The sequence below is a fragment of the Pangasianodon hypophthalmus genome, chromosome 3, assembly GCF_027358585.1.
Source record: "Pangasianodon hypophthalmus isolate fPanHyp1 chromosome 3, fPanHyp1.pri, whole genome shotgun sequence".
Lineage (NCBI taxonomy): Eukaryota > Metazoa > Chordata > Actinopteri > Siluriformes > Pangasiidae > Pangasianodon > Pangasianodon hypophthalmus.
In genome coordinates this window covers 26,001,147-26,026,344 of record NC_069712.1, presented here as the reverse complement: position 1 = coordinate 26,026,344, position 25,198 = coordinate 26,001,147, and the positions used below count along the sequence as shown (strand labels likewise).

The window sequence follows — 25,198 nt, the reverse complement described above, 5'->3', positions numbered from 1 at the left end:
TCCCTGTTACAGACCCTGGGGTTCCATAGAGACCAGTTAATCTTCTGACTAGAGATATTATTGGCATGTTGTTAAGACAACTTCACCACATATTACAGAAAGTATTTAAAATCGACTAATTAGTATTAAATTAGCTTTTAATTACCATCGGATTAGGACTGAAATGGACTAATTACTGTTTTCAATATTAAGGTGATACCAGATACTGGAATTTGACTATTTACTCATTGGCCTTGTTTATCAAGTTAACCTACCACATATTTGGTCTTTTATATATACAAATACTTACTAGTAGCCTATTTACTGACATACACACTTTGTCAACCCCCCCATCATGTCCATTGAGGGAAACAAACCACCTCTGTCAAGCACAGCAGTGACACTGATATAGCAGTATGTTTGGCACTGGTATGAGTAACATACCAGCAACATGGTAACAATAACAACTGGTAACATGGTAAGTGTTTCTAATAAAGTGGGCAGTAAAGTGAACACATATCCTAAATCTCCAGCAAAGCTACTGCAAATGATACACTAGAGAATGATTCAGCATCTAAATAACCTCTGGCCCTATGGTGGTATCTTTCCACTGATGTAGAGGGAGGCTGATTGTGCATAGAAACAGCTAAGCAACAGTCAGTAACTTCAGAAAGACATTAATGTACACATATGAATGAAATTATAAGGCTTGTGTATTGCATGAAGTGACCACTGAGTATACGTATAAAATCTAAATAAATCAATAAAGCCAGTGAGCTGCATGCAGATGTTCTGCCTATAAGTCTATTATATTAAAACTGACATCACAGGCACAAAACTGTACTAAAAATATCAACAAACCCCATTTATTTTTCCTGTATATTTTCCCTTGATTTAAAGTATATGCTTAATATCTGTTTAATAATGTTTTTTTGTTTTAATCAGCTGTATTTATACAGAGGCCCACCACTGGTTCACCTTGAATTTAACTGTCTTCAAAATACTGAAACATTTCCTGTTTCTGGGAAAGGAAGTCACTTTGCGTAACAGGCATGGTGAAACAGGAAATGAAACTGTCCTTCACACCTGATGAAACAAATGGAGTTTTTCTTTCTAAGATATGGTTGATGGTGGTTTTAGGAATAGTAAATAAATACTTCTAAAATGTTCCCAGTGACATGGGATGATACGATCAGTGTTTTCTGACAGGTGTCCTGCACATTCTACTGTTTTGTTTTGTTTCCTCTAAAAAACATTTCAATCTCAGGAAGGACTCGTTAATCAGCTGATGCGACAGATTAACCTCAGACTCATAGTTATACACTCGGCCATGCATGTATCCTCCCACAATTTCCAAAATAGCAAAGTTCAATATTCAATATTATTAGATTTTTCTTTCATGTGCAAGTCCTAAAAATAACCAAACAAGAAACATCTGGAGAGCTGATATGCTATTCCATAGCCCCTGCCAACAGAAACATGTTCCGATGACCAGCATGAAACAGTTACATAATGCCTCAATAATTCTCAAGAATGGAAATTACAACTGGGCTTTTTATTTGTGAGAACGGTGTAGCATTAATGTCGTAGCATTAATGTCGTAGCTTTAAGGTTCTGCTGACTGAACCACTGGGCTAATAGTAAAAACACTGCCCATTAATTCTCTATTAACTTTGTACAACTGTGTATCAAACCAAAAGCAAGGTTCTCTGGAACAACATGCCACCAAACAAAATTAAAAACTACTAAAAACTACCAAAACTACTGCTGTAAGCTATTCTGAAATAGATTTGCTAATCCTATGGACAGATGCCTTCTGTATCTGCATTTACGACTAACGCTAAAATAGGCATAATTTACAAACCCATGGTGGTAATGCTTGCACATATTAATGCCATATTATCATGATATATAAATACATATATACTATATATATGTATTTACTTATTGAAAATGGTACACTGTTACAGTGAGACATTTGAAATAATATCATTTCTGAAAAGCTTATAAATAGTAAGTTGTCTTGAGGATAAAGGCAATAAGACAGTGATAAGATGCCCGAGTACACCATCATGACATTTCAATAAACCGCTGAAAATATCTGTGAATACCAAAGTTAATTTCTCTACAGGCCACAATCTCTAAAGTTCCCATTCTACCACACTAAAACAAAAAAAACCTAAGATGGTGTTATGCGCAAATCCATTTTCCCCTCTGCAAATACCAGTGTGTACAGCGTAGCACTCACATGCTCAGAGGCTAGAGCGAGTGTACTGAGCCTCAAAACCACTCTTTCATCATCAGGAAGTCAACAAAGTGGTCCACATGACACAGTATAAACTCCATGAGGCTAGTGGAGGATTACTCATAGTAGTGGGATGCCGTGCTTTCACTTTTTTTTTCACGAAAAAAAGGAGGGAGAGTGTGTATGTCTGTACAATGCTCTCACTGAGAAGCCTGCAAAGCACCAGCTGGTTTCCATTAGCATTATTCAGAAAAGGAAGGGGGTAGTTCTTCATGTGGGCAGACTGTAAGAGGGAATTGGTCAGGCAGACCTGGCCCCTGAGACGTTCGGTGAATGGAGCCTCATGGTAGGGATTTAGATTCTTCTGAACTGCACAAACCTAGGCTTAAAAAGGAAGTTACAACAGAGTAGGTGTGTTTTCCTGTCAGATAGCTGATGCTATCATAGCTGTTAAAGCACTTTGTCACTAAAAATACTTACTTCTGTGTGCATCCTCTTCCAAAATGTTGAATATTTTACAGCCCTGTGTCATGTCTCCTGGTTTCCTGCCTTCCTGTCTAATACACAGCACGTTTGAGGCAACTCAGCTGTCTAGACTAAACTCTGATTGTATGAAATAAAGACATGCATATTATTATAGACAGAGAACCACCACAGTAAACACTATAATCTAAAGCCAACAATAAGCAGGTCCTGGTTGAGCAGTCTAAGCAGTGCTAAGACGTCTCATAACCACAGACACTTGTCTTAGACAAACTTCAAACACCGCTTTGCTGCCAATAAATATACAGTAACGAAAAAAATAAACACTTGCATGGAAAACAATCTCTCGCCGAAATGCAACAGTATGAAATACAACTCTTATTGCATTAGAGAACATCACGGCATGATGTTTCAAACACATTTACATTATTAGTGTAGTCCAACACCTGACTTAAGACAGATGTTGAGGTCTTTCCATACATACAGAATGCTGGACAAATCCCGCATGACAGGTGAGTTCTCCCAGATAAACTGCTCTCCTAACTTTAGGACAAGTGTGTTTATCCTTTAAGCTACATTACGGATCACCCACAGAGATGCCAGTGCTGTACAACGGACTAGATGGCAAGAGTAAACTATAGTTAAGGGGACATTAACATTTACCTCCCCAGTGAAACAGTCACACATTAGTTAGTCTAGAAGAACATCTATATTCATTTATATAACTAGAGAAGCAAACACTTCAGGCCAGCATAGTGGTAAAAAACTCCATGCAGAACACACAAGCAGTCACGAGAGTGTGATCTGTAAGCAAACTTGACATTTTATCAACAATAAAATGCTGACTGCATATAAACCAAAAAGCAGGTTTACAAATAATACAGCTTTTCCCTCAAGAACAGTGTTTCCAAACTGGTGCTTGTTAGGGATGTAACTAAATATGAACACGTTTGATGAAATTGTGATGTTCTGAAAGAATACAAAACACTGATACAAACACTGACGCTATGTGTTTGCAGTGGAACAAAAGAAGTCAAGGTTTTTACTTTTTATAAGGAGCTTGTGACCAGGGTTGCCAGGTTTCGGCAAAATTCCCCAGCTACATCTCAAAAAACTGCACAAAAAGTCTGCATACTGGACAAGGGAGACACGTTTTTCTTTGCGTTGGAAATTCGTTAACAATGCTGCACACACATTTTTGATTTATTTATTTATAGATCTGCTGTTCCATGTAGCACACATAGACCACATTTTGTGCACAGGGCAGTATCTCTGCTGCGGTCTTCAAAAAAACAGTCATTTAATTAGTTTTAAAAATATTAACTTGTATGTTCATTGTGCCTGTTTGTTTTTTTTTTTTTGCTGTTCTTAAATGATCTCCATCATTATTTTTTATTTTCTTTAAATCTTCCCGGAAAATCATATGCCCATTATAATGAAACGCTGCTTAAAGGACCCCAGTTTGACTCACAGCAGCACTGTGTTTCAGCTTCGTAGCAGATTCTGATGGCATGCCCAGCAATCTTTTCTGATCTTTCCAGAATGAAACCCAAAAACTAAAGTAAATCTGCTAAAACACTACTAGATGGTTATTGTTGTCAACTATAAACAACAGTTCCCAGGTTTGGGAAAGACATTGTTTTGAAACATAGTTAGCTTGCTTACACAGTCACATTAGATAGAAGATAACAAGCTTGCCAGAAAATTGCATAGCGTGTGTGTGGTTCAGGAGTTACATTCTGCAAATTGCTATTTGTTGTCATAATTCTCAGCAGGCCTGTTGTTTTTTTTAGGGTTTTCCCATGTTTCCCATGTTCATGGGCAAAAAAACAAAAAAAAAACCTTACGGTCAAGACCACACCCCTTCCATTTTAAATCCAACATGAAAACAAATATGAATATTTGGAGCACTAAACAAATGCAAATACAGACAGATAGTGGCATTCTGCCACACCCTTCATTCCCGTTATTCAGTTAGGTGTTCTGGGATCTGAGATAAAGCGTGTATGTCTCTGGGGTCCCTTTGGACTGGTTAACATAACACTGCCTTAGAAAATACAAACCTGATGTTGTCCGATAGTGTTTGTTTTGCTGATAACATTTTTTTTTTAAAGCATCATTTGACAGATGGAAAACAATTGCCAACTTGTGGCCAAGCCCTTCCTCCCAGGAGCTCACCAGTAAGAAAAGACCTGTGGTGCAGCGCAAAACAGCGGTGGAGGTTTACAGGCTTTGTGCAGGACTGCTTACTAAAGCAGCTGCTCAGAGAAGACCCTGAGAACACTGAGGCTTCAAACAGTGAATTTACACTCTGACAGAAAATAGTGTGCTTGTTAAGAAAACTGTAAAACGTGGACTTGCATTAAAACTTCAGAAGCTAGTGGTGTACTTGTTTAAGTGCCCCTGCATTGAGACCTCAATTCTACAACAAATAGGCAACCTGCACATTCAACCTAATCAGCCAATCATGTGGCAGTAGCACAATGCACAAAAATCAAGCAGATATAGGTCAACAGCTCAAGTTAATGTTCACATCAAACATCAGAATGCAGAAAAATCAGATATCAGAGAAGAATGACCAGACTGGTTTGAGCTCACAGGAAGTCTATAGTAACTTACATAAGCGCTCTTTCCATCCATGGTGAGCAGAAAAGCATCTCATAACGCACAATCCTTGAGGTGGATGAGCTACAACAGCAGAAAACCACATCAGGTTCCACTCCTGTCAGCCAAGAACTAGAATCTGAAGCTATCATGGGCACAGACTCACCAAAAATGGACAGTTGAAGACTGAAAAAAAGACCAGGCGATTTTTTTCTAATCTTATTGTTGTAGCCCATCCACCATAAGGTTCGATGTTTTGTGCATACTGAGTTGCTTTTCTGCTCACCATGGTTGTAAAGAGTGATCATATGAGTTAACATATCCTTCCTGGCAGCTTGAACCAATCTGGCCATTTTCGTCTGACGTCTCTTATCAACAAAGCGTTTCCACCCAGAGAACAGTAGCTTTTTGTTTTTCACATCATTCTATATAAAGTCTAGAGACTGTTGTGTGTGAAAATCCCAAGAGATCAGCAGTTTCTGAAATACTCCAACCAGCCCATCTGGTACCATTTTTCCCCATTCTGATGTTTGATGTGAACATGAACTGAAGCTCTTGACCTGTATCTGCATGATTTTATGCACTATGCTGCTGCCATGTAATTGGCTGATTGGATAACTGCATAAATGAGCATGTGTGTGTGTGTGTGTGTGTGTATATATATATATATATATATATATATATATATATATATATATATATATACATATATATATATATATATATATATATATATATATATAACTTAGCAGTATAACTGAACTAACTTAACAGAACATTTTTAATTGCACAGTGAATTGAAGCCAGAAGACAGAAGGTATTGACCTCCTGGGAAAAGTTGAGTAGAGTGAATGAAATCACAGCTTACTCAGTCTTAGGGAAGTGTATCAAACACACTGTGACCCTGTTGATTTATGAAGCGCTAAGCTGCTGCTGTTTTGGGACACACACCTTGTTAAAGAGAGTAGAGGTGCCTCTAAAATGGACCTACCCGTACATAGGCTGTGTAGTGATGGCACTCCTGCTGGTTGATGCTAAGGCTGAAGTTTTTACTCACAGCACCAGTCTGCTCTCCGCCATGTGTGAAATAGACCCGTGATGAGAGGCCTTTGTATCGCTTATCTGCATCCGCTGTTAGATTGTACAGCAGCTCTGAGGGGAAACACAAGTTAGCAATGTGCTGTACTTTTAGAGTGTAAACAATATTATACAAATAACAAGCATTTCAGTGTAATGTAGTTCTCCAAAATGTTCACTAAAGGGCTGCACAAATGTGTGTCCCACGCTGATAGTCATCAGAATAACACAACGCATCCTGGGACTGCAATCAGTGAAGCCATTTTCATACATTTTCTCTTTAAAATGAACTCACACATAAGCCTTTCAGTGCTGGTCCTTTTTTTTAGGAGAACCAGTAAGTAAGAGTCATTACTCAGGGTGTTACTCTACTGAAACTGGTTTGGATGGGGTCCACACTCACACACTAACACACACCCTCTCTGCTGGACCTGGGCAAGGGTCTCTGTCTCTGCCATCGTCCAGCTGTGATGGAGCCATAACCTCACTCAGACACCGGAAGGGAGTGTTTCAGAGAGTAGTTATACAGAGAAGAGGTGAGCTAGCACTTTCCAGTACTAATGCCAAACAGAGGAAACAGAAGAGCCCTTATTCTTTCCTCACCTGGGAACAGCCAAAATGCATAACACCCATTTTATATATCCTGCATCCCTCACATGGTTAGAGCTACTGACTGAGTACTGATCACACCCACTGAGTGAACGCCCAGTCAAAGACAATTTCTATACTGAATAGCTAACAGTACGAAAATAGCTGTGCATGAACCAAGTCACTTGTCAGACAAGCAGTAAAACAGAGGTAATTTCTAGGCTTTCTCAAGGCAGAACTGTTTAGACAAATAAATACATTCCACGTGGAAGCATGTTAGAGTCACCTCAGATCAACACCAGTAATAATCTTTAAAATACATGGTACCGATAAGAGATATTATTACTACAATAATAATATGACACGTGTGTATATCAACAGTACACAAGCAATGCCCACAGAGCGCCGTACTGAGCGCCACATTGTCACATGCTAACAGTTAATTGTACACACAACTTAAAGAAGCCATAAGACACTAAATCAAGGTCCTGAAATCACAATGTGTGTGTGGGATTTGAGCTATTTTGAGTTGTTGAATTAATAAAATAATGGCAACATTTTTGTTAATTAGATGCAGAATTTTTCCATAAAAAAAACCTGTTCGCAAGATAAGCAACTTCTCTAATTAAGTTTCCTTCAATGTCATATTTATATTTTAATACTGGCCTCAGGTCGCATTCCATTTACAGCCCAAAACATACAATTCAGTGTGACATATTGTGGTTACATCAACCTGTCAGACAGCGCAGATGGACTTAATACTTCTCCACACTTGAGCTGATATTGTGAAAGAAAATTAGGCTTAAGTCTGAGGACAAAATCATGCATAACTGAGACATACCTCTCCACTCCATGTGTGTAATGCGCACATAACTGTCTGAATAGCAGGTAAGTCTGTAGGTACAACCAAGGTCTGAATAGTCGCACACTAATTTGTTTATTAAATCCTCACTACACATGTGTAATTCAGCTTTGAATGCAGCCCAGACTACAAAGCTAAATCTTATCTGAAATCAGTAAGTGATGCAACCAAATGCAATCAATTAAATGTTTTCAAAAGGCAATTTTGTCAGTTACAGGAAGCACATTTAATACACTGAATTGTGCCAAAACAGTTGAATGCTCACCAGTAGTCAGCCCAATACTTTACAAAACATAAAGTAAGGTTATAGGAACAGAAATGTCTAGACAAATAAATAAAAGTAAACCCTATTTTAGAAGAGAATTTGCGCTAAGAATTTGCATTAATGAATGTCACAAACATGCTGTGACTGTTTATATATAAAGTCTAGTTCTCATGGCACTAACCTGGCTGCTAGTGTGCAGCTCTAAGCTACTAAACTGATCAAAACTGAGCTGAGATAGTACTTAGAGAGTACTTATGCAGTGTAATACAGAATGTTGAACTACACCTAACAGCCAGGCTCCATTCTTTATTGTCCAAATCAAAAAGTGCAGCCTAATTAGATTGCTTGTGTGAAACACTGTGCCACTTAAAATAGGTGATCAACGCTTTCCTCACCTATCCGTCCTGGCACAAGTTTCCCACGGAAGAGCATACAGACAGTCACATTAAAGCAGTTGAGATGCTGTGGACCTTCATGACACTGAGGCACGGTGATGTTTATGGAGGTCGGCAGAAAGATGGACACGTCCACTGTGATTACTGGTTTAGACCTATTCACACAGGAAAAAAAAAAAAAGAGAGAGAGAAGACATAGTTGTGAGGAAGTGGACAGATGACAGGCTATTTTTTTAAAAAGTGAATGTATTTATTCAAGTGTTAGCGCATTTCTCACCTTAATAACACCACACTGTCTGCCATGAATGCACCGATTGTCACATCTGTATTGGAACAAAGACAATATTCAGGCAGGTTATAGACATTTCTGAGTTTTCTTTCGGGTTGGAGTGTCCACAACAATTAAAAAAAAAAACAATGCATAATACAAAACATGTCAGAGAGCAACATGGGAAATTAAGTCATGACTATATTTATTGCTGCAAAGAACACTGTTACACTATAGAAGTAATCTTAGATATCTTTCTAATCCTCTCAGTAAAGTAAAAACATGACCACAGAAGTACAATCAGTCATTGTTTGAATGATTAAGCAGCAGTGTAATACCAGGTGTATTGGTGTATGAAGGTTTTTATTTAAAATATTCATATGATCCTTATTATGATGTTATATATCAATAGAAGACGGTAACAACATTTTATCATTTAACCCGAAAACATCTGATTAGTCAAAAATATCTATTTCAGTGTCAGTTAATTCAAGTGTTTTTTTCTGGTATTTGTTCTGGTTTAATGTGTTGTAGTGAATTAATGTAATTAAGTTTAGTCAAACCTGGATATCCGTTCCCATCCATGTCTACGTTGCCAGATATTGACTGGCCAAACATTTGGAAGGTTGGATTGATGCTTCGCCCAGACAACCTCTACAAACACAGAAGAAAAGGTACTACTCAATCAACATACATCCGGCAATAACACGGTGAGAGAATTTAAGCAAATGAAAGAAAGACGTATGAGATGAGTTCTTTGCAAATGGCTTGTAAATTTCTTATGAAAGCTACTAAAGAAAACTGTCATATTCTACATTTAGCTTACTACATAATAGTATTTTTTCTGCTTACTGACTAATAGCCAATATGAATGTTAATTTCATTATCAAGAGAACCATTAACAGATGCACTCTTTATTAATGGTAGAGTAGTGAAGGTTACCATCGAGTACTTATTGACTATTCCTTTAGCATCACCGTGGTAGATGTACACTGCACCCCCAAAGTCATCCTCTTTAGGAGCTCCTATTGCCACATCTACAAAACATGCAGATGTGAGTGAGAAATGAAGAGGAAATAAACACAGAGAGGAAGTGTGTATGTGTGAGTGTGTGTGTGTGTGTGTGTGTGTGTGTGTGTGTGTGTGTGTGTGTGTGTGTGAGTATGAGTGAGTGTGTGTGAATGTGTGCAAGAGAGTTTACAGCTGTAAAACCTGCTTGCTTTAAGAGCCACTCTATTTTAAGTCACTTAATGGCTGATTAAGTACTGTGCCGGTGTAACTCAATAACACTTCATCAAAGATGAAGAACGTTCCACAAAAAAACAAATTATTTAAAATGATAGCAAACCTTTCAGCCATAACAGTATATACTAACACATGCACAGCTGTTTTAGAAGCTGCAGAAATCCCAGAACTGCAAATATACTAAAAGAGCATCTATTCAGTCAGATTGAAAGCTATCAGAAGTGATAACTATAGGAGACAAATATACTAATACCTCTTTACATTTTCAGGAGCCTATCAGATCAATTCAGATTCACAAAAGATGTGGTGGGGGAAATCCAGCATGGTATGATGATCTGCTTGTTCATCAACGCCTGATCACCAGATTTAGTAGGCGTGTTAGAGCAGGGGAATAAACTGTGCTTGACTTGAGATGGGGAACCCTGCCTTATGAGCTCATTTTATCAAACAAATTCAGAGTGGTATATCGTTTGTCTCCCAAACAAACAGAAAAACACAGCTAACCTGCTGCTGCCAGAAAGCATTTTGTGCTTTCAAAAAGAGTTAAAATCTGGAAATGTATAAGGCCTCATAACTGAACCACAGTGTGCAATCTGTTTCCAGAAACCGTCTGACTGAAAGACGGGAAGCCAGGAAAGTAAAAGGCAAGCATATAAGATATCATGGTTGGATTTGGGTCGAATAAAGCATTTAACAAAAATACAAAATATCTGTTCCTAATTAAGAACTGTTGTTTTTTAACTTTAATATAAATGTTCTGGCACAGTTGTCGTCTCACAGCTCCAGGATCCCCAGTTCGACCCTGAGCTCAGGTTGCTGTCTGTGCAGAGTTTCTGTGCATGTTCTGCCTGTGTTTCCATGGGTTTCCTGCCACCTTCCAAAAACATGCTGGTAGGTAAGTTGGCTATGTTAAATTGCCCCTAGATGTGAATGACAGGGTGAATATGTACGTGCAAGGTGCCCTGTGATGGACTGACACCGCATCAGGTGTACACACGCCTCACAGCCAGTGTTTCCAGAATAGACTCCGGATTCACCGTGACCCTGACCAGGATAAAGCACTTACTGAAAATGAAGGAATGAATGCTAAAATGAATGAAAGTTCTCAACTAGAACTGCATTTATTGTCTATTAGGGATTTATAACTGCTTTCTCAAAAAACAGAATGAAAATCAGACTTACAAGAGAGTAGCTTAAATGAACTCAGTGTGCACAATCTGACCTTGGTACCCGTCATCATCGATGTCCCCAATGGCACTGATACACTCTCCGAAATGGGCATTGTATGCATTGTCTCCATTCAAAACCATCGCATCCTCCATCACTCCCTGTACATTAAGCACAATTCTCAGTGACTTTGAAGAACATACATAAACAAATCTAATTTTATCATTTATATAAGGCAAGATTACCTTGCACAGAATTAGAAGAACATAAAAAAACACAAGTTTAAAGAAGTTTAAACATCTTAGAGCGCTTCAAAGGCAGCTTAGTACTGTTTAGCAGCGCTCTCAACAGTGTATACAGTGTATATTGTTTATAATAACGTCACCTTAAGAAGGAATGAACTCACATTGCCCCTGCTGATATAAACAGACACCTGGCCTTCATCCCGAACCTCAGTGAACATCGGTGCCCCGACCAGCAGGTCTGAGAGTCCGTCTGCGTTCAGGTCAACTGCACACAGTGAGGAGCCAAAGTAAGAGCCCATCTGAAACCAAGCCAAGGCACAGAGCAAGACAGCTCTGATTAGAATTCCATGCAAGTATCAAGTGAACCTTCTCAATACAGTCTGCATTAGTGAACTTAAAATACTGTACTAAAGTACCATGTCATAATGCCTTCCGAATGCACAAGCACATCCAAAATAATAACGCAACACAAACAGTTCAATTACTTTAAGACATCCTACATGTTCAGGAAGAAGAATTTAAGTAAAAGTATATGTAATGTGTCAGAATCATACTCAGATTCATACTTCACATCAGAGCCACAACTGTACTCAAGAGAAAGTTAAAAAAAGATGCTACTTTTAAATGTACTTAAGTATTAAAGTGTAAAATGTGATGAAATTCATGTGAAAAATCTTTGCATGTGAAAAGTAACTTTTATTGCTTATCTAAAACTATTAGAAGCTTATTTCAGTTTTGAAACAACTACAACGTTTTACCTGAAAACATCATTCAATCCCAGTACATTGGCTTGTCATATGCATGACACGATGTAGTTTGCTAATTAATTAATCAGAAATGTAATGTAAATTACCAGTATTAACCATTAGCTAGAATTTGACTTGCTAATTATATTAACTACTGGAATTGATGCTAGTTTTTCCTGGCATTAGCAAAAAAAAAACAGGTTAAATATAGCCATTTAATGTTATCAAATTATTTCAACTTACTTTTACATGATTTCATGCCTTCTGTGGAGGCAAAGGAGACGCCTCATTTTATACAAGTCTTTGTTTACTCCAGCATATTGAAATATTTTACTGAGGTAGGGCCAGGGTTGTTCATCCACTGCAATCCGGTGGCTTATCCATATTCAAACGCACACTGATAGCTACAGCGCTACATACTTTGTTTAATATGATGATGAATTGGCAGGATTTTTGATAGTTTTTTCTACACTGATGAACTTTGGATGCTACACTGAAATGACAGGATGCTAAACTGAGCCTATTCGATTGATATATATTGATGATTGGATGAGAGAAGAATAGATTTGAAGGTTTCAAATGATTCAAGGAATAAAATGCATGTTTATGCATATTTCGTGAAAATGTAATCAAGTAAAAAGTACTGGTATTTAATTTCAATAATACTCAAATAAATTATAAACATGGCAAAAATAATACTTAAGCTTAATAACGTAGTACAGTTACTTGAGTATTCTCCACCCCTGTGCATATTACATGTGATTCAGACTGAAATTTCTTTTAGGTCATTGTTTCCCTGCGTTTGATCTTCAGACTACACTTTTCATAAACACTGTGGTTCATTAGTACAAATATTTAATTGACCGCTCATGCTAACGCTTGTGCTAGCTAACATGGTTGCTTACATAAAATGAGAAAATGGTTTAAAGCAGAGGTATAGTAGTCTATATTACACCAACCATTTTCCCTGAGGCTTGAAAGACCTTCACAAGAGAGACCCCGTCGATTCTGAAGACGTAAACCTACAACAAAGGAGGACATGAAAGTGTCAGAACAAGAACAAGAGAAAAGTTTCCATTAATGTAGTGCATGAGTTAAAACTTCAGACATGGAGAGGAAACACATTCCGATTACTTTTCCTCCGCCACCATCCTGAGGTGCACCAGCAGCGATATCGATGGCAGTAGGCGAGGAGAAGTGACCAGCTGTCACTGCATAGCCTGAGTGCAAAGCAAACACAAGCTTTAATTACAGTCCTTACACATTCAAATTGGGCACAGTTCACTTGCTTATAATAAAAGAAGTTAACACACACCAAGGTAACTGTATCTTTGAGAACTCAGCTGATTTTTGTTGAGGCTGTATTGTGTATTGGAGGTGATATTGAACACTTTCACTGTTCCAGTCCAGTAGTATGATCCAGGTGCTCCCATGACCACCAGCTCCTGGAACATGAACAGAAAACAAATAATAATAAGCACCTAGTTTTTAGCAGAATGCAGATTGCACATCTGGCACATTTTTTTTGCTGACTGTATTCTGACAAATATCTTTTGTTAGCTATATGTCTCCCTCTTCTCCATAATGAACTGATTCAAGATTCAAGATTTTTATTTGTCACATACACCATTATATACAGTATATAACTTGCAGTGAAAGCTTGCAGGGATCATCAGTGAAACCGGGCCTACTCCTCTTTAGACCATGCATTAAATACTAAATTAAAGTTAAAATTTAAAAATCAGAAATGAATAAGAAATAATAAGAAATAAGATAAGAAATATGAAATATATGTACAAGAATGTGCTTAAGGGATGTACAAAATACGCAGGGAATGTGCAAAAACAAATGTACAAAATATGCAGTATGTTACAAGTAGGAACATGTAGTAGCAATACAACTGAAACTGGAGCGCTGAATATTGGAAAAAGACCAGGCAATGTTCCTGTCTTCAACTCTCCAGTTTGGATGAGCCTGTGCTCATGTAGCTGTAGCTTCAGATTCCTGTACTTGGCTAACAGGAGTGGAACCTGATGTAGTCTTTTGCTGTTGTAGCCCATCTGCCTCAAGGTTTGACATGTTGTGCTTTCTGAGATGCTTTTCTGCTCACCATGGTTATAAAGAGTGGTTATTTGAGTTAACATAGCCTTACTCTCAGCTTGAACCAATCTGACCATTCTCTTTAGACCTCTCTCATCAGGAAAGTACACTCACTACACTGTAAAACATGATAGCCCCATTAAGTTATGTGAACTTCTTTCTTCTCTTTAACTCCAATTGTCATGACAAGTTTGGGATATTGAACTCAAGTTTATAAGTTTTCTAAAATTAAACTTAAAGTAATCCAGTGTCTTGACTTGACTTTGAGCTGAAGTCAAGGTTATCTTCAAGCTGAGTTTACTCCCATTTTTTTAAGGCAGCAGGTGAACTTTCACTTCTAAGTTTAGCCTACTTGAAATGTCTTACAATGTATAGAGACAGCTGTGTGTAAAAATCCCAGGAGATCAGCAGTTTCTGAAATACTCAAACCAACAACCATGTCATGGTCAAAGTGATTACATTTTTCACAAACTCAAAATAAAAGAAAGGTAGACACAAGTGTGTTCTTTTTATAAGGTTTAATAATAAAAAAAGCTGCTGTCATTTGAACAGTGGCAAAAATAGGCATCCATATTGGACTCTTTGTGAAAAAGAGCCACTAGCCAATCTCAGCCAAGAAGCAGAAATAAATTTAGCACAAAAATGAATTTATCATGCAACGAATTCAGCCTGCTCTGGGGGAAACGTTTGTCCCTAATAAAGCCACCAGTATTGGTATTTTTCCAGACACTGTGATACAGCATAAATAGTGATGGGCTAATCAATTACTTATCCTTATGTAGCCACCCGTTTTTTTATCCCATAGTGCTGCTACTGGGACGTGGCCAGTTTGTTGGTCTACAGTAATGGCAGTAAGCAGTAAGCAACCCAAACAAAGTCAAGTCTGCCAGTGTAATCTGGGTGAAAACCAGCACAGGGCTATTCCCATTCTGCAGTTTTTTTCAAAATGACTGTTGTCTCACTCAAATGAGAACACATGATGATTCTATGATTATTCCATGAGTAATGAGCACTTCATTACTATATGAGACACTTGGCAATTTAAAACACAGACAAAACATGGGACTGAGGATTTATTACTATTGTGTGCTGTATCTGATACCACAAACGGTTATATAATTGTGTTTTTTGTTTTTGTTTTTTCTTTTTGTCTGGGAAGAAAAAACACAAACAAATGGCAATTATCCTGGAGGTCAGTCTTGCCAATCCAGCATCAGCATCCACATGACTGAGTGACAGATTTCTTACACGTCAGCCATCTGGTTTAGATGCTTAGGGCTTGATGGTTAGTCAAGATGTTAGTACACGGCCAACTGATGACAAAGTCCAACAATGACACATCTGTGAAACACACAGACAGCAGACACTGGAGGAATGTGTCTGTTCTGGGTCAAGACTTACACACATTGCTTATAAGTGTTATCTTAACAAGTGAAAATGTCTTGAATATATAGTCAAACTGATCCAGTATTTCCTATTATAAGATTACCATAAACCAAATATGAGAGTATTAAACCTATTTCTAGCCATTTTTTAAACAATTTCAAGCTTTAAATTTTCTTATTCTATTAGCACTTAATTCTAGGAATAAATACTTAAAATTAGCCAAATTATCTGTCCACAGAACAAGATTATTTCAAGCTTGAGATTAGTAAAAATTTTTTATTTGGTTTCCTGTAATCATATAATATGAAATACTAGATAAATTTGACTATATTCATAATATTTTAATTTGCTAACACGCATTTTGTTGCAGTTCAATCTTCACTGAGTTATTTATTTATTTATTTTAATAAGTCTTCACCTACGCTTATGTAATCCAATTCATGATAAAATTGTTTGAAACAAAACTGGAACTGACATTTTAATACCATAAGGCAACTGAAGATCTACAGATAATCTATTAAATATTAAGAACTGTAAACTGGACTATCCATATAATATTAAGACAAAAAGGGACAGGTTGATAGTCTATAAAGTGTCTATAAATGATCTACTATAAATCAACAAGCTTAAACCTGACAGGTTTTTGATGGACTATTGATCATTTGAATGTATAAAGTTGGCCAGATCAAGTTTTAGCTGACATGCATTTATCTTAAATACAGATAAAAGTATTTCCTGCGATTCTCTGATTAAATCCATTTCTGCCTAGTTTTAATCTTTGTGTACAAAAACAACACACAGAGTGCAGCTTTCATCCTATTTGGACTCATGATGACACGGATAAATTGGATACAGGGCATCACTTCTGTCAGATTATGTTCTGGTACCAATTCCAAAATTCCACTGGGCGGCAATTTCCTCCATCTCTGTACATCAAAAAGCCTTCTGGCTGCACTTTAAACAAAGAAGTGAAATATTCAGAATGCATAAAAAGCGCCCAAGAGGGAACCATCCCAATCTCCATTGTGCCTGAGGGTGAAAATATTGCAAGTGATGATAAACACGGCTTATCAACACACAACCAATAAATTACTCTGTTTGCTTCGACCCATTATTCATATAAAACCAGCAGACTGTACACAGTCAGAACATTAGACATGCTAATGGGTCTGAAGAGAGAACGGAAAGAATGCGATACACAAACAGCAGAAAACATTAAACATTACAAGAAACATTACAAAATACACATTAGGGACACTGTAAACACATGGTGTACGTCACATGCACTGCTACCGACCTCCATGAAAGCTCCTGCGATCCCTGCCTGGCATGAGCCGTGTTCTTCCCCATACGTCTTCTTATGATCTGCGGGGAGAGAGATACAGAGAAAGAGTGATGGAGAGAGAGAGAAAAAACCCAGCAAACCTCAAAATGATTTCGCTCTGTGCCTGAGCCAGCAGTTACTGGAGTTCTTCCTGCATTCCATATGGAGCTAGTCAAAGGCTCAGGAACATCCAAGAGGAATCTGGGGGCTCAGAGGCAGACTCAAACAACCCAACAGCACCGCACTCAACAAAAGCTCACACTTAGGGAGCATTGTCATGGGGCTGGGGGTGGGAGGTGGGGGGTAATGCTGTGCTCTACAGTTACAGAAAATATTAGTCTTGGATCCCTGCAAAATATGCTGTGCACACACTCCAATCCCCAGTGTGAAGCCTGATTGACCAAGGCAGAGCTGGAGTTGTGAGGAGAAACGGAAGGAAGAGAGCGGCTGCCTGAGTGACCCATCAGCCAAACAGCAAGGGATTTCTTCTTGTGGAAAAAACTTGCATGCCTTCCCACTCTTTTCGGGGGCTGAATCTCAAAATCTAAAATTCAGACACCATGGGCTCCTGGAATGTGAAAATGAAAAGCTCATGGAAGGGAAATTATGTGAAATAGTACAGTAACATCTGTCAGGAGTGAAATACAAGGTACAATACAGCTAGGGAATACTGCTGCTTAAATGTTACACTAAACTGTAATACTGTGCTTTGCTGATTTAACTTATAAATTAAACCACACGTTGAATGAACTTTTGAACAACGAATGAACTTTTGGTGAAGCTTTTTGAGGGATCATCATCTGCGAGAAAACAAATTATTCTGCAAAATGTCTATCAGCACCATCCTGTCATAGTCTAAATGTTTCCTCTAGAGCCATTGCTAAGGAAATTGAGCCTCCAATATATTCTTTCACCAACTGCAGCAAAACATAAACTTTTTTGTGCACACATAAATAAAAAGAGCCTCCACAGTTCCTGTGCCACATCTGGACAAAACCGTTCATATTTATCTAACATTCTTCTGGAATGAAAATATTCTATCAGACATCTGAATGACAAAGTGTATCAGTTAACCAATCTGGAAGAAGTTAGAACTGGAAGGCATGTGCCATGATTAACAGCATAAAATTTCCATCGAGTTACATGATGTAACTTCTGAACAGAAATCTGTATTATTCATCCGTTCTGTGACGGGACAATATTTTCCAGGTATAAGGTTCTGTATTATTTTCAAAGTGCAAGTTTCAAAATGTCCCAGTCCCTAAGGTTGATTTCTAAGCTACAAAAAAAGGCTATTTGTATTTCCTGTTTCTTCGACATCATAAAAATGTAAACATTTCATTATATCATTCCCATTCCCATACCGCCTATTCACTGTGAAGGAGGTTAGCCCCACCCATACACTTTACACCAAGATATCCCCACCCATTCACTTTACACCAAGATATCCCCACCCATTCACTTTACACCAAGATATCCCCACCCATTCACTTTACCACAAGATATCCCCACCCATTCACTTTACACCAAGATATCCCCACCCATACACTTTACCGCAAGATATCCCCACCCATACACTTTATAGCAAGATATCCTCACCCATTCACTTTACCACAAGATATCCCCACCCATACACTTTACACCAAGATATCCCCACCCATTCACTTTACACCAAGATATCCCCACCCATTCACTTTACACCAAGATATCCCCACCCATACACTTTACCGCAAGATATCCCCACCCATACACTTTATAGCAAGATATCCTCACCCATTCACTTTACCGCAAGATATCCCCACCCATTCACTTTATAGCAAGATATCCTCACCCATTCACTTTACCGCAAGATATCCCCACCCATTCACTTTACAGCAAGATATCCCCACCCATACACTTTACACCAAGATATCCCCACCCATTCACTTTACACCAAGATATCCCCACCCATTCACTTTACACCAAGATATCCTCACCCATACACTTTACAGCACGATATCCCCATCCATTCACTTTACAGCACGATATCCCCACCCATACACTTTACACCAAGATATCCCCACCCATTCACTTTACACCAAGATATCCCCACCCATTCACTTTACACCAAGATATCCCCACCCATTCACTTTACACCAAGATATCCTCACCCATACACTTTACAGCAAGGTATCCCCACCCATACACTTTACCGCAAGTTAGCCCCACCCATTCACTTTACACCAAGATATCCCCACCCATTCACTTTATAGCAAGATATCCCCACCCATTCACTTTACACCAAGATATCCCCACCCATTCACTTTACACCAAGATATCCCCACCCATTCACTTTACACCAAGATATCCCCACCCATACACTTTACAGCACGATATCCCCACCCATACACTTTACACCAAGATATCCCCACCCATTCACTTTATAGCAAGATATCCCCACCCATTCACTTTACACCAAGATATCCCCACCCATTCACTTTACACCAAGATATCCCCACCCATACACTTTACAGCAAGGTATCCCCACCCATACACTTTACAGCACGATATCCCCACCCATACACTTTACAGCAAGGTATCCCCACCCATACACTTTACCGCAAGTTAGCCCCACCCATTCACTTTACACCAAGATATCCCCACCCATTCACTTTACACCAAGATATCCCCACCCATTCACTCTACACCAAGATATCCCCACCCATACACTTTACACCAAGATATCCCCAGTCATACACTTTACACCAAGATATTCCCACCCAATCACTTTACCGCAAGATATTCCCACCCATACACTTTACAGCAAGATATCCCCACCCATTCACTTTACTGCAAGATATCCCCACCCATTCACTTTACCGCAAGATATCCCCACCCATTCACTTTACACCAAGATATCCCCACCCATTCACTTTGCAGCAGGTTAGCCCCACCCATTCACTTTGCAGCAAGATATCCCCACTCATACACTTTACCGCAAGATATCCCCACCCATACACTTTACACCAAGATATCCCCACCCATACACTTTACACCAAGATATCCCCACCCATACACTTTACACCAAGATATCCCCACCCATACACTTTACACCAAGATATCCCCACCCATACACTTTACAGCAAAATATCCCCACCCATTCACTTTACACCAAGATATCCCCACCCATTCACTTTATAGCAAGATATCCCCACCCATACACTTTACAGCAAGATATCCCCACCCATTCACTTTACCACAAGTTAGCCCCACCCATTCACTTTACAGCAGGTTAGCCCCACCCATTCACTTTATAGCAAGATATCCCCACCCATACACTTTACACCAAGATATCCCCACCCATTCACTTTACACCAAGATATCCCCACCCATTCACTTTACAGCATATTAACCCCACCCATTCACTTTACAGCAGGTTAGCCCCACCCATTCACTTTACAGCAGGTTAGCCCCACCCATTCACTTTGCACCAAGATATCCCCACCCATACACTTTACCGCAAGATATCCCCACCCATTCAACTTACAGCACATTACCCACCCATTCACTTTACACCAAGATATCCCCACCCATACACTTTACAGCAAAATATCCCCACCCATACACTTTACAGCAAAATATCCCCACCCATACACTTTACACCAAGATATCCCCACCCATTCACTTTACACCAAGATATCCCCACACATACACTTTACACCAAGATATCCCCACCCATACACTTTACACCAAGATATCCCCACCCATTCACTTTACACCAAGATATCCCCACCCATACACTTTACAGCAAAATATCCCCACCCATTCACTTTACACCAAGATATCCCCACCCATTCACTTTATAGCAAGATATCCCCACCCATACACTTTACAGCAAGATATCCCCACCCATTCACTTTACAGCAAGATATCCCCACCCATACACTTTACCACAAGATATCCCCACCCATACACTTTACAGCAAAATATCCCCACCCATTCACTTTACACCAAGATATCTCCACCCATTCACTTTACACCAAGATATCCCCACACATACACTTTACACCAAGATATCCCCACCCATACACTTTACACCAAGATATCCCCACCCATACACTTTACAGCAAAATATCCCCACCCATACACTTTACACCAAGATATCCCCACCCATACACTTTACAGCAAAATATCCCCACCCATTCACTTTACACCAAGATATCCCCACCCATACACTTTACAGCAAAATATCCCCACCCATACACTTTACAGCAAAATATCCCCACCCATACACTTTACACCAAGATATCCCCACCCATTCACTTTACACTAAGATATCCCCACACATACACTTTGCACCAAGATATCCCCACCCATTTACTTTATAGCAAGATATCCCCACCCATACACTTTACAGCAAGATATCCCCACCCATTCACTTTACCACAAGATATCCCCACCCATACACTTTACAGCAAAATATCCCCACCCATTCACTTTACACCAAGATATCCCCACCCATTCACTTTACACCAAGATATCCCCACACATACACTTTACACCAAAATATCCCCACACATACACTTTACACCAAGATATCCCCACCCATACACTTTACAGCAAAATATCCCCACCCATACACTTTACACCAAGATATCCCCACCCATACACTTTACAGCAAAATATCCCCACCCATTCACTTTACACCAAGATATCCCCACCCATTCACTTTATAGCAAGATATCCCCACCCATACACTTTACACCAAGATATCCCCACCCATACACTTTACAGCAAGATATCCCCACCCATTCACTTTACAGCATATTAACCCCACCCATACACTTTACAGCAGGTTAGCCCCACCCATTCACTTTACAGCAGGTTAGCCCCACCCATTCACTTTGCAGCAAGATATCCCCACCCATACACTTTACCGCAAGATATCCCCACCCATACACTTTACAGCAAGATATCCCCACCCATTCACTTTACAGCATATTAACCCCACCCATACACTTTACAGCAGGTTAGCCCCACCCATTCACTTTACCGCAAGACAGCCCCACCCATTCACTTTACAGAAGGTTAGCCATGCCCACTTACCTTACCACAGGTTAGTCCCGCCCAATTAATTTACAGCAAATTAGTCCTGCCCATTCACTTTATAGCAAGATAGCCCTGCCCATTCACTTTACCAAAGCGTAGCCTCACCCAGTCACTTTAGAGCAGGTTAGCCGCACTTCTTTTTGTATTCAGTACGAGTGGCTAATTTTTTTTTTTCCAATGTTGCTAATCTAATCTTTTTATCATATTTCATTCCGAATCGCCCATCAGCCAAACAGCAGGGGATTTCTTCTTGTGGAAAAAACTTGCATGCCTTCCCACTCTTTTCGGGGGCTGAATCTCAAAATCTAAAATTCAGACACCATGGGCTCCTGAAATGTGAAAATGAAAAGCTCATGGAAGGGAAATTATGTGAAATAGTACAGTAACATCTGTCAGGAGTGAAATACAAGGTACAATACAGCTAGGGAATACTGCTGCTTAAATGTTACACTAAACTGTAATACTGTGCTTTGCTGATTTAACTTATAAATTAAACCACACATTGAATGTAACAACGAATGAACTTTTGGTGAAGCTTTTTGAGGGATCATCATCTGCAACATAGAGAAAACAAATTATTCTGCAAAATGTCTATCAGCACCATCCTGTCATAGTCTAAATGTTTCCTCTAGAATGTTTCCTGTTTCACCAACTGCAGCAAGACAACGTCTTCGTGCACACATAAATAAAAAGAGCCTCCACAGTTCCTGTGCCACATCTGGACAAAACTGTTCATATTTATCTAACATTCTTCTGGAATGAAAATATTGTATCAGACATCTGAATGTCAAAGTGTATCACTTAACCAATTTGGAAGAAGTTAGAACTGGAAGGCATGTGCCATGATTAACAGCATAAAATTTCCATCGAGTTACATGATGTAACTTCTGAACAGAAATCTGTATTATTCATCCGTTCTGTGACGGGAAGTCACTTTCGAGCAGGTTAGCCACACTTTTGTTTGTAGCAGTTATTTTAGCCAAGCATTTAATAGGAGTGGCTACATTTTTTTTTCTAATGTCGCAGATCTTTTTAGCATATTTCATTCCGAACTGTTTTCTGAACGACGCACAATACATGGCAAGTTATGTCAAAAAGTTTCTGCTTAATGAAGGGGCAATTTCAAGTATATTGGACCTGACAACAGCCACAAACCTATAAGTAGTATTATTTCATATTATTTCATATAGCTCATAATATCTATCTTTTCACTATTATTCAGTATAAACACTGACTATGAGGCAGCGTTATCTAATGATGTATGTTCCCAACATGCTAACGCTAGGTAACAAGCTTCTGCCTTGAAAATCTGTTTGCTAATTCTGTAGATGGTCACCAATTCAATATTCTTGGAATTATCATTCCTCCATAACAGCATTGGACTAGCAAATGCCATTATTTGTCTCTCAGAGTTCCCTGCACACTTCTACACATGACAGACGGGGACGTTGCACACTTCGTTTCACCTGTGAGGCCAACCTCCAATCAGAACAAAGGTCATTTACAGTGTTTTAAATACACACTAAAAAAAAAACAGCCTGTTTAAGTCTGAGGAATAACGAGAGGTTGGAAAAAAATGAATTATGATTGTTTTTGGACAGAAACCCACACGAATGTTTGAAGTGGACTTCAGGGAAAAATATAAAATACAAAAATGATGTAGGATATGGGACCTTTTGGAAAAGTGTAGGAAACAATAAAAGTTATAAATGAAATCCAAAAAGCCATAACACACCTTCATAACATGGAATGAGAGCCTGGGTCCTGCCCTGTAATGTTGGTGGGATCACAGAGCAGTAGCCATGCGGTAGGATGTGCTCCGATTCGTAGTATACGTTTTTCCAGCGATGTGCACAGGCCTATGGATAAAACAAAGAAAACGGATTATTTACACAAATATAGATGGGTTAATGATAAGCACAGAGTTTGCATACATTTTGGCGAAGGACAGCAGAACAAGGAGTCACTCAAACATAACGGCTTCAGCTCGAGATGCAGTGCTGTCATTTGCTTCCCACCCATATTGTGACAATTCCTCCTGCACTATGGTTGGAAAATAGTTCTTACTCACAAGTGCTCCAGTAGTATGACAACTGAGAAGTCATTCCTATCACCAAAGCAACCATGGCAAAACAGTGAAGCACTTATTATTTTTGTCACACCCTTTGCTGTTGGATTCCATCTGATTTTACGTCAGCTATCAGGTGGAGCCCTAAAACTACATTAGAGTAGCAGAATAATCGAAGGGCTGAACATTTTGGAGGTTTTATTTTTCACTATATGCAGCCAGAGCCTGTTAAATCCCCAGTGACACACTGTCAAATTCAGTTGCTGCAGTATGAGCTGTAGGAGTGTTTTTCATTTTGTTTCATTCACTATATTCTTTTTTTAAATCCATGCTAAGTTTACTATTGTTTGATTGGTCAAAAATCAAGAAAAAATCATCACAGAAAACAAAATAATAATAATAATAATAATAATAATAATAAAAAACACCACATTTATGATGGCACTTATGGAAAATGATCAAATACATTCTTATAACTGAAAAAAAAAACAAAGCACAGCAAGATCTCTCTGGCTACGACGCATGGCTTTGGTTCTGCGCTTTCAAGAGAATCAACATCCTCCGTATAATGTCTAATGTCTCACCAGTGACAGTTCCTCAGAACATCAACCTCGGCAAGGGAGTTTGTGAGGACAGAGAGAGTCTGCACAAGAGATATGAGAGATGCCAACAGTGGATGATGGAGAAAATAATAAATACAAGTTAAATATGAGATAAAGAAGAATTAGAAATAGCCAAAGAATGAAGTTCTCTCATTTGATCAGGGTGCATGTCCTTATCTCTCCTCCCACAGCCCATCAACCATTTGCTCCCAAAAAACTCCCCTCTGTTGTCCTCATTAACATTGTCTACTGACAGTAAACACAGTTTTCCTCCTCTTGGGTTTCAAATAAACATTCCTCTGTCGTGTGAAATAGGGGGCTATAGAGCAGTTTTCCGAGCACAGCAGGAATAGAAACACATTAATGTGGTAATTGCTGAGAATTCGGGAGACAACAGTGAGATCGGATTCTCGTTGAGAAGTTCAACTTCCCTCCCCTCTTTCTCTCTCTCTCTCTCTCTC

General features: G+C 38.9%; 1 protein-coding gene across 2 annotated transcripts in view; it reads right to left on the bottom strand.

The window, feature by feature from the left end:
* itga9 (integrin, alpha 9) overlaps positions 1–25,198 on the bottom strand; it is a 74,811-nt gene that overhangs the window by 35,910 nt on the left and 13,703 nt on the right. For both annotated transcript variants that reach the window (XM_034302617.2, XM_053232328.1), the window contains exons 4-15: positions 23,803–23,926; positions 16,953–17,020; positions 13,485–13,614; positions 13,304–13,389; positions 13,129–13,191; positions 11,585–11,722; positions 11,234–11,339; positions 9,709–9,803; positions 9,330–9,420; positions 8,776–8,821; positions 8,499–8,653; positions 6,303–6,463 (exon numbers count right to left, since the gene is read on the bottom strand). In XM_034302617.2, the coding sequence (XP_034158508.2) occupies positions 6,303–6,463; positions 8,499–8,653; positions 8,776–8,821; positions 9,330–9,420; positions 9,709–9,803; positions 11,234–11,339; positions 11,585–11,722; positions 13,129–13,191; positions 13,304–13,389; positions 13,485–13,614; positions 16,953–17,020; positions 23,803–23,926 (1,263 nt within the window). The remainder of the gene's footprint in view (positions 1–6,302; positions 6,464–8,498; positions 8,654–8,775; positions 8,822–9,329; positions 9,421–9,708; positions 9,804–11,233; positions 11,340–11,584; positions 11,723–13,128; positions 13,192–13,303; positions 13,390–13,484; positions 13,615–16,952; positions 17,021–23,802; positions 23,927–25,198) is intronic.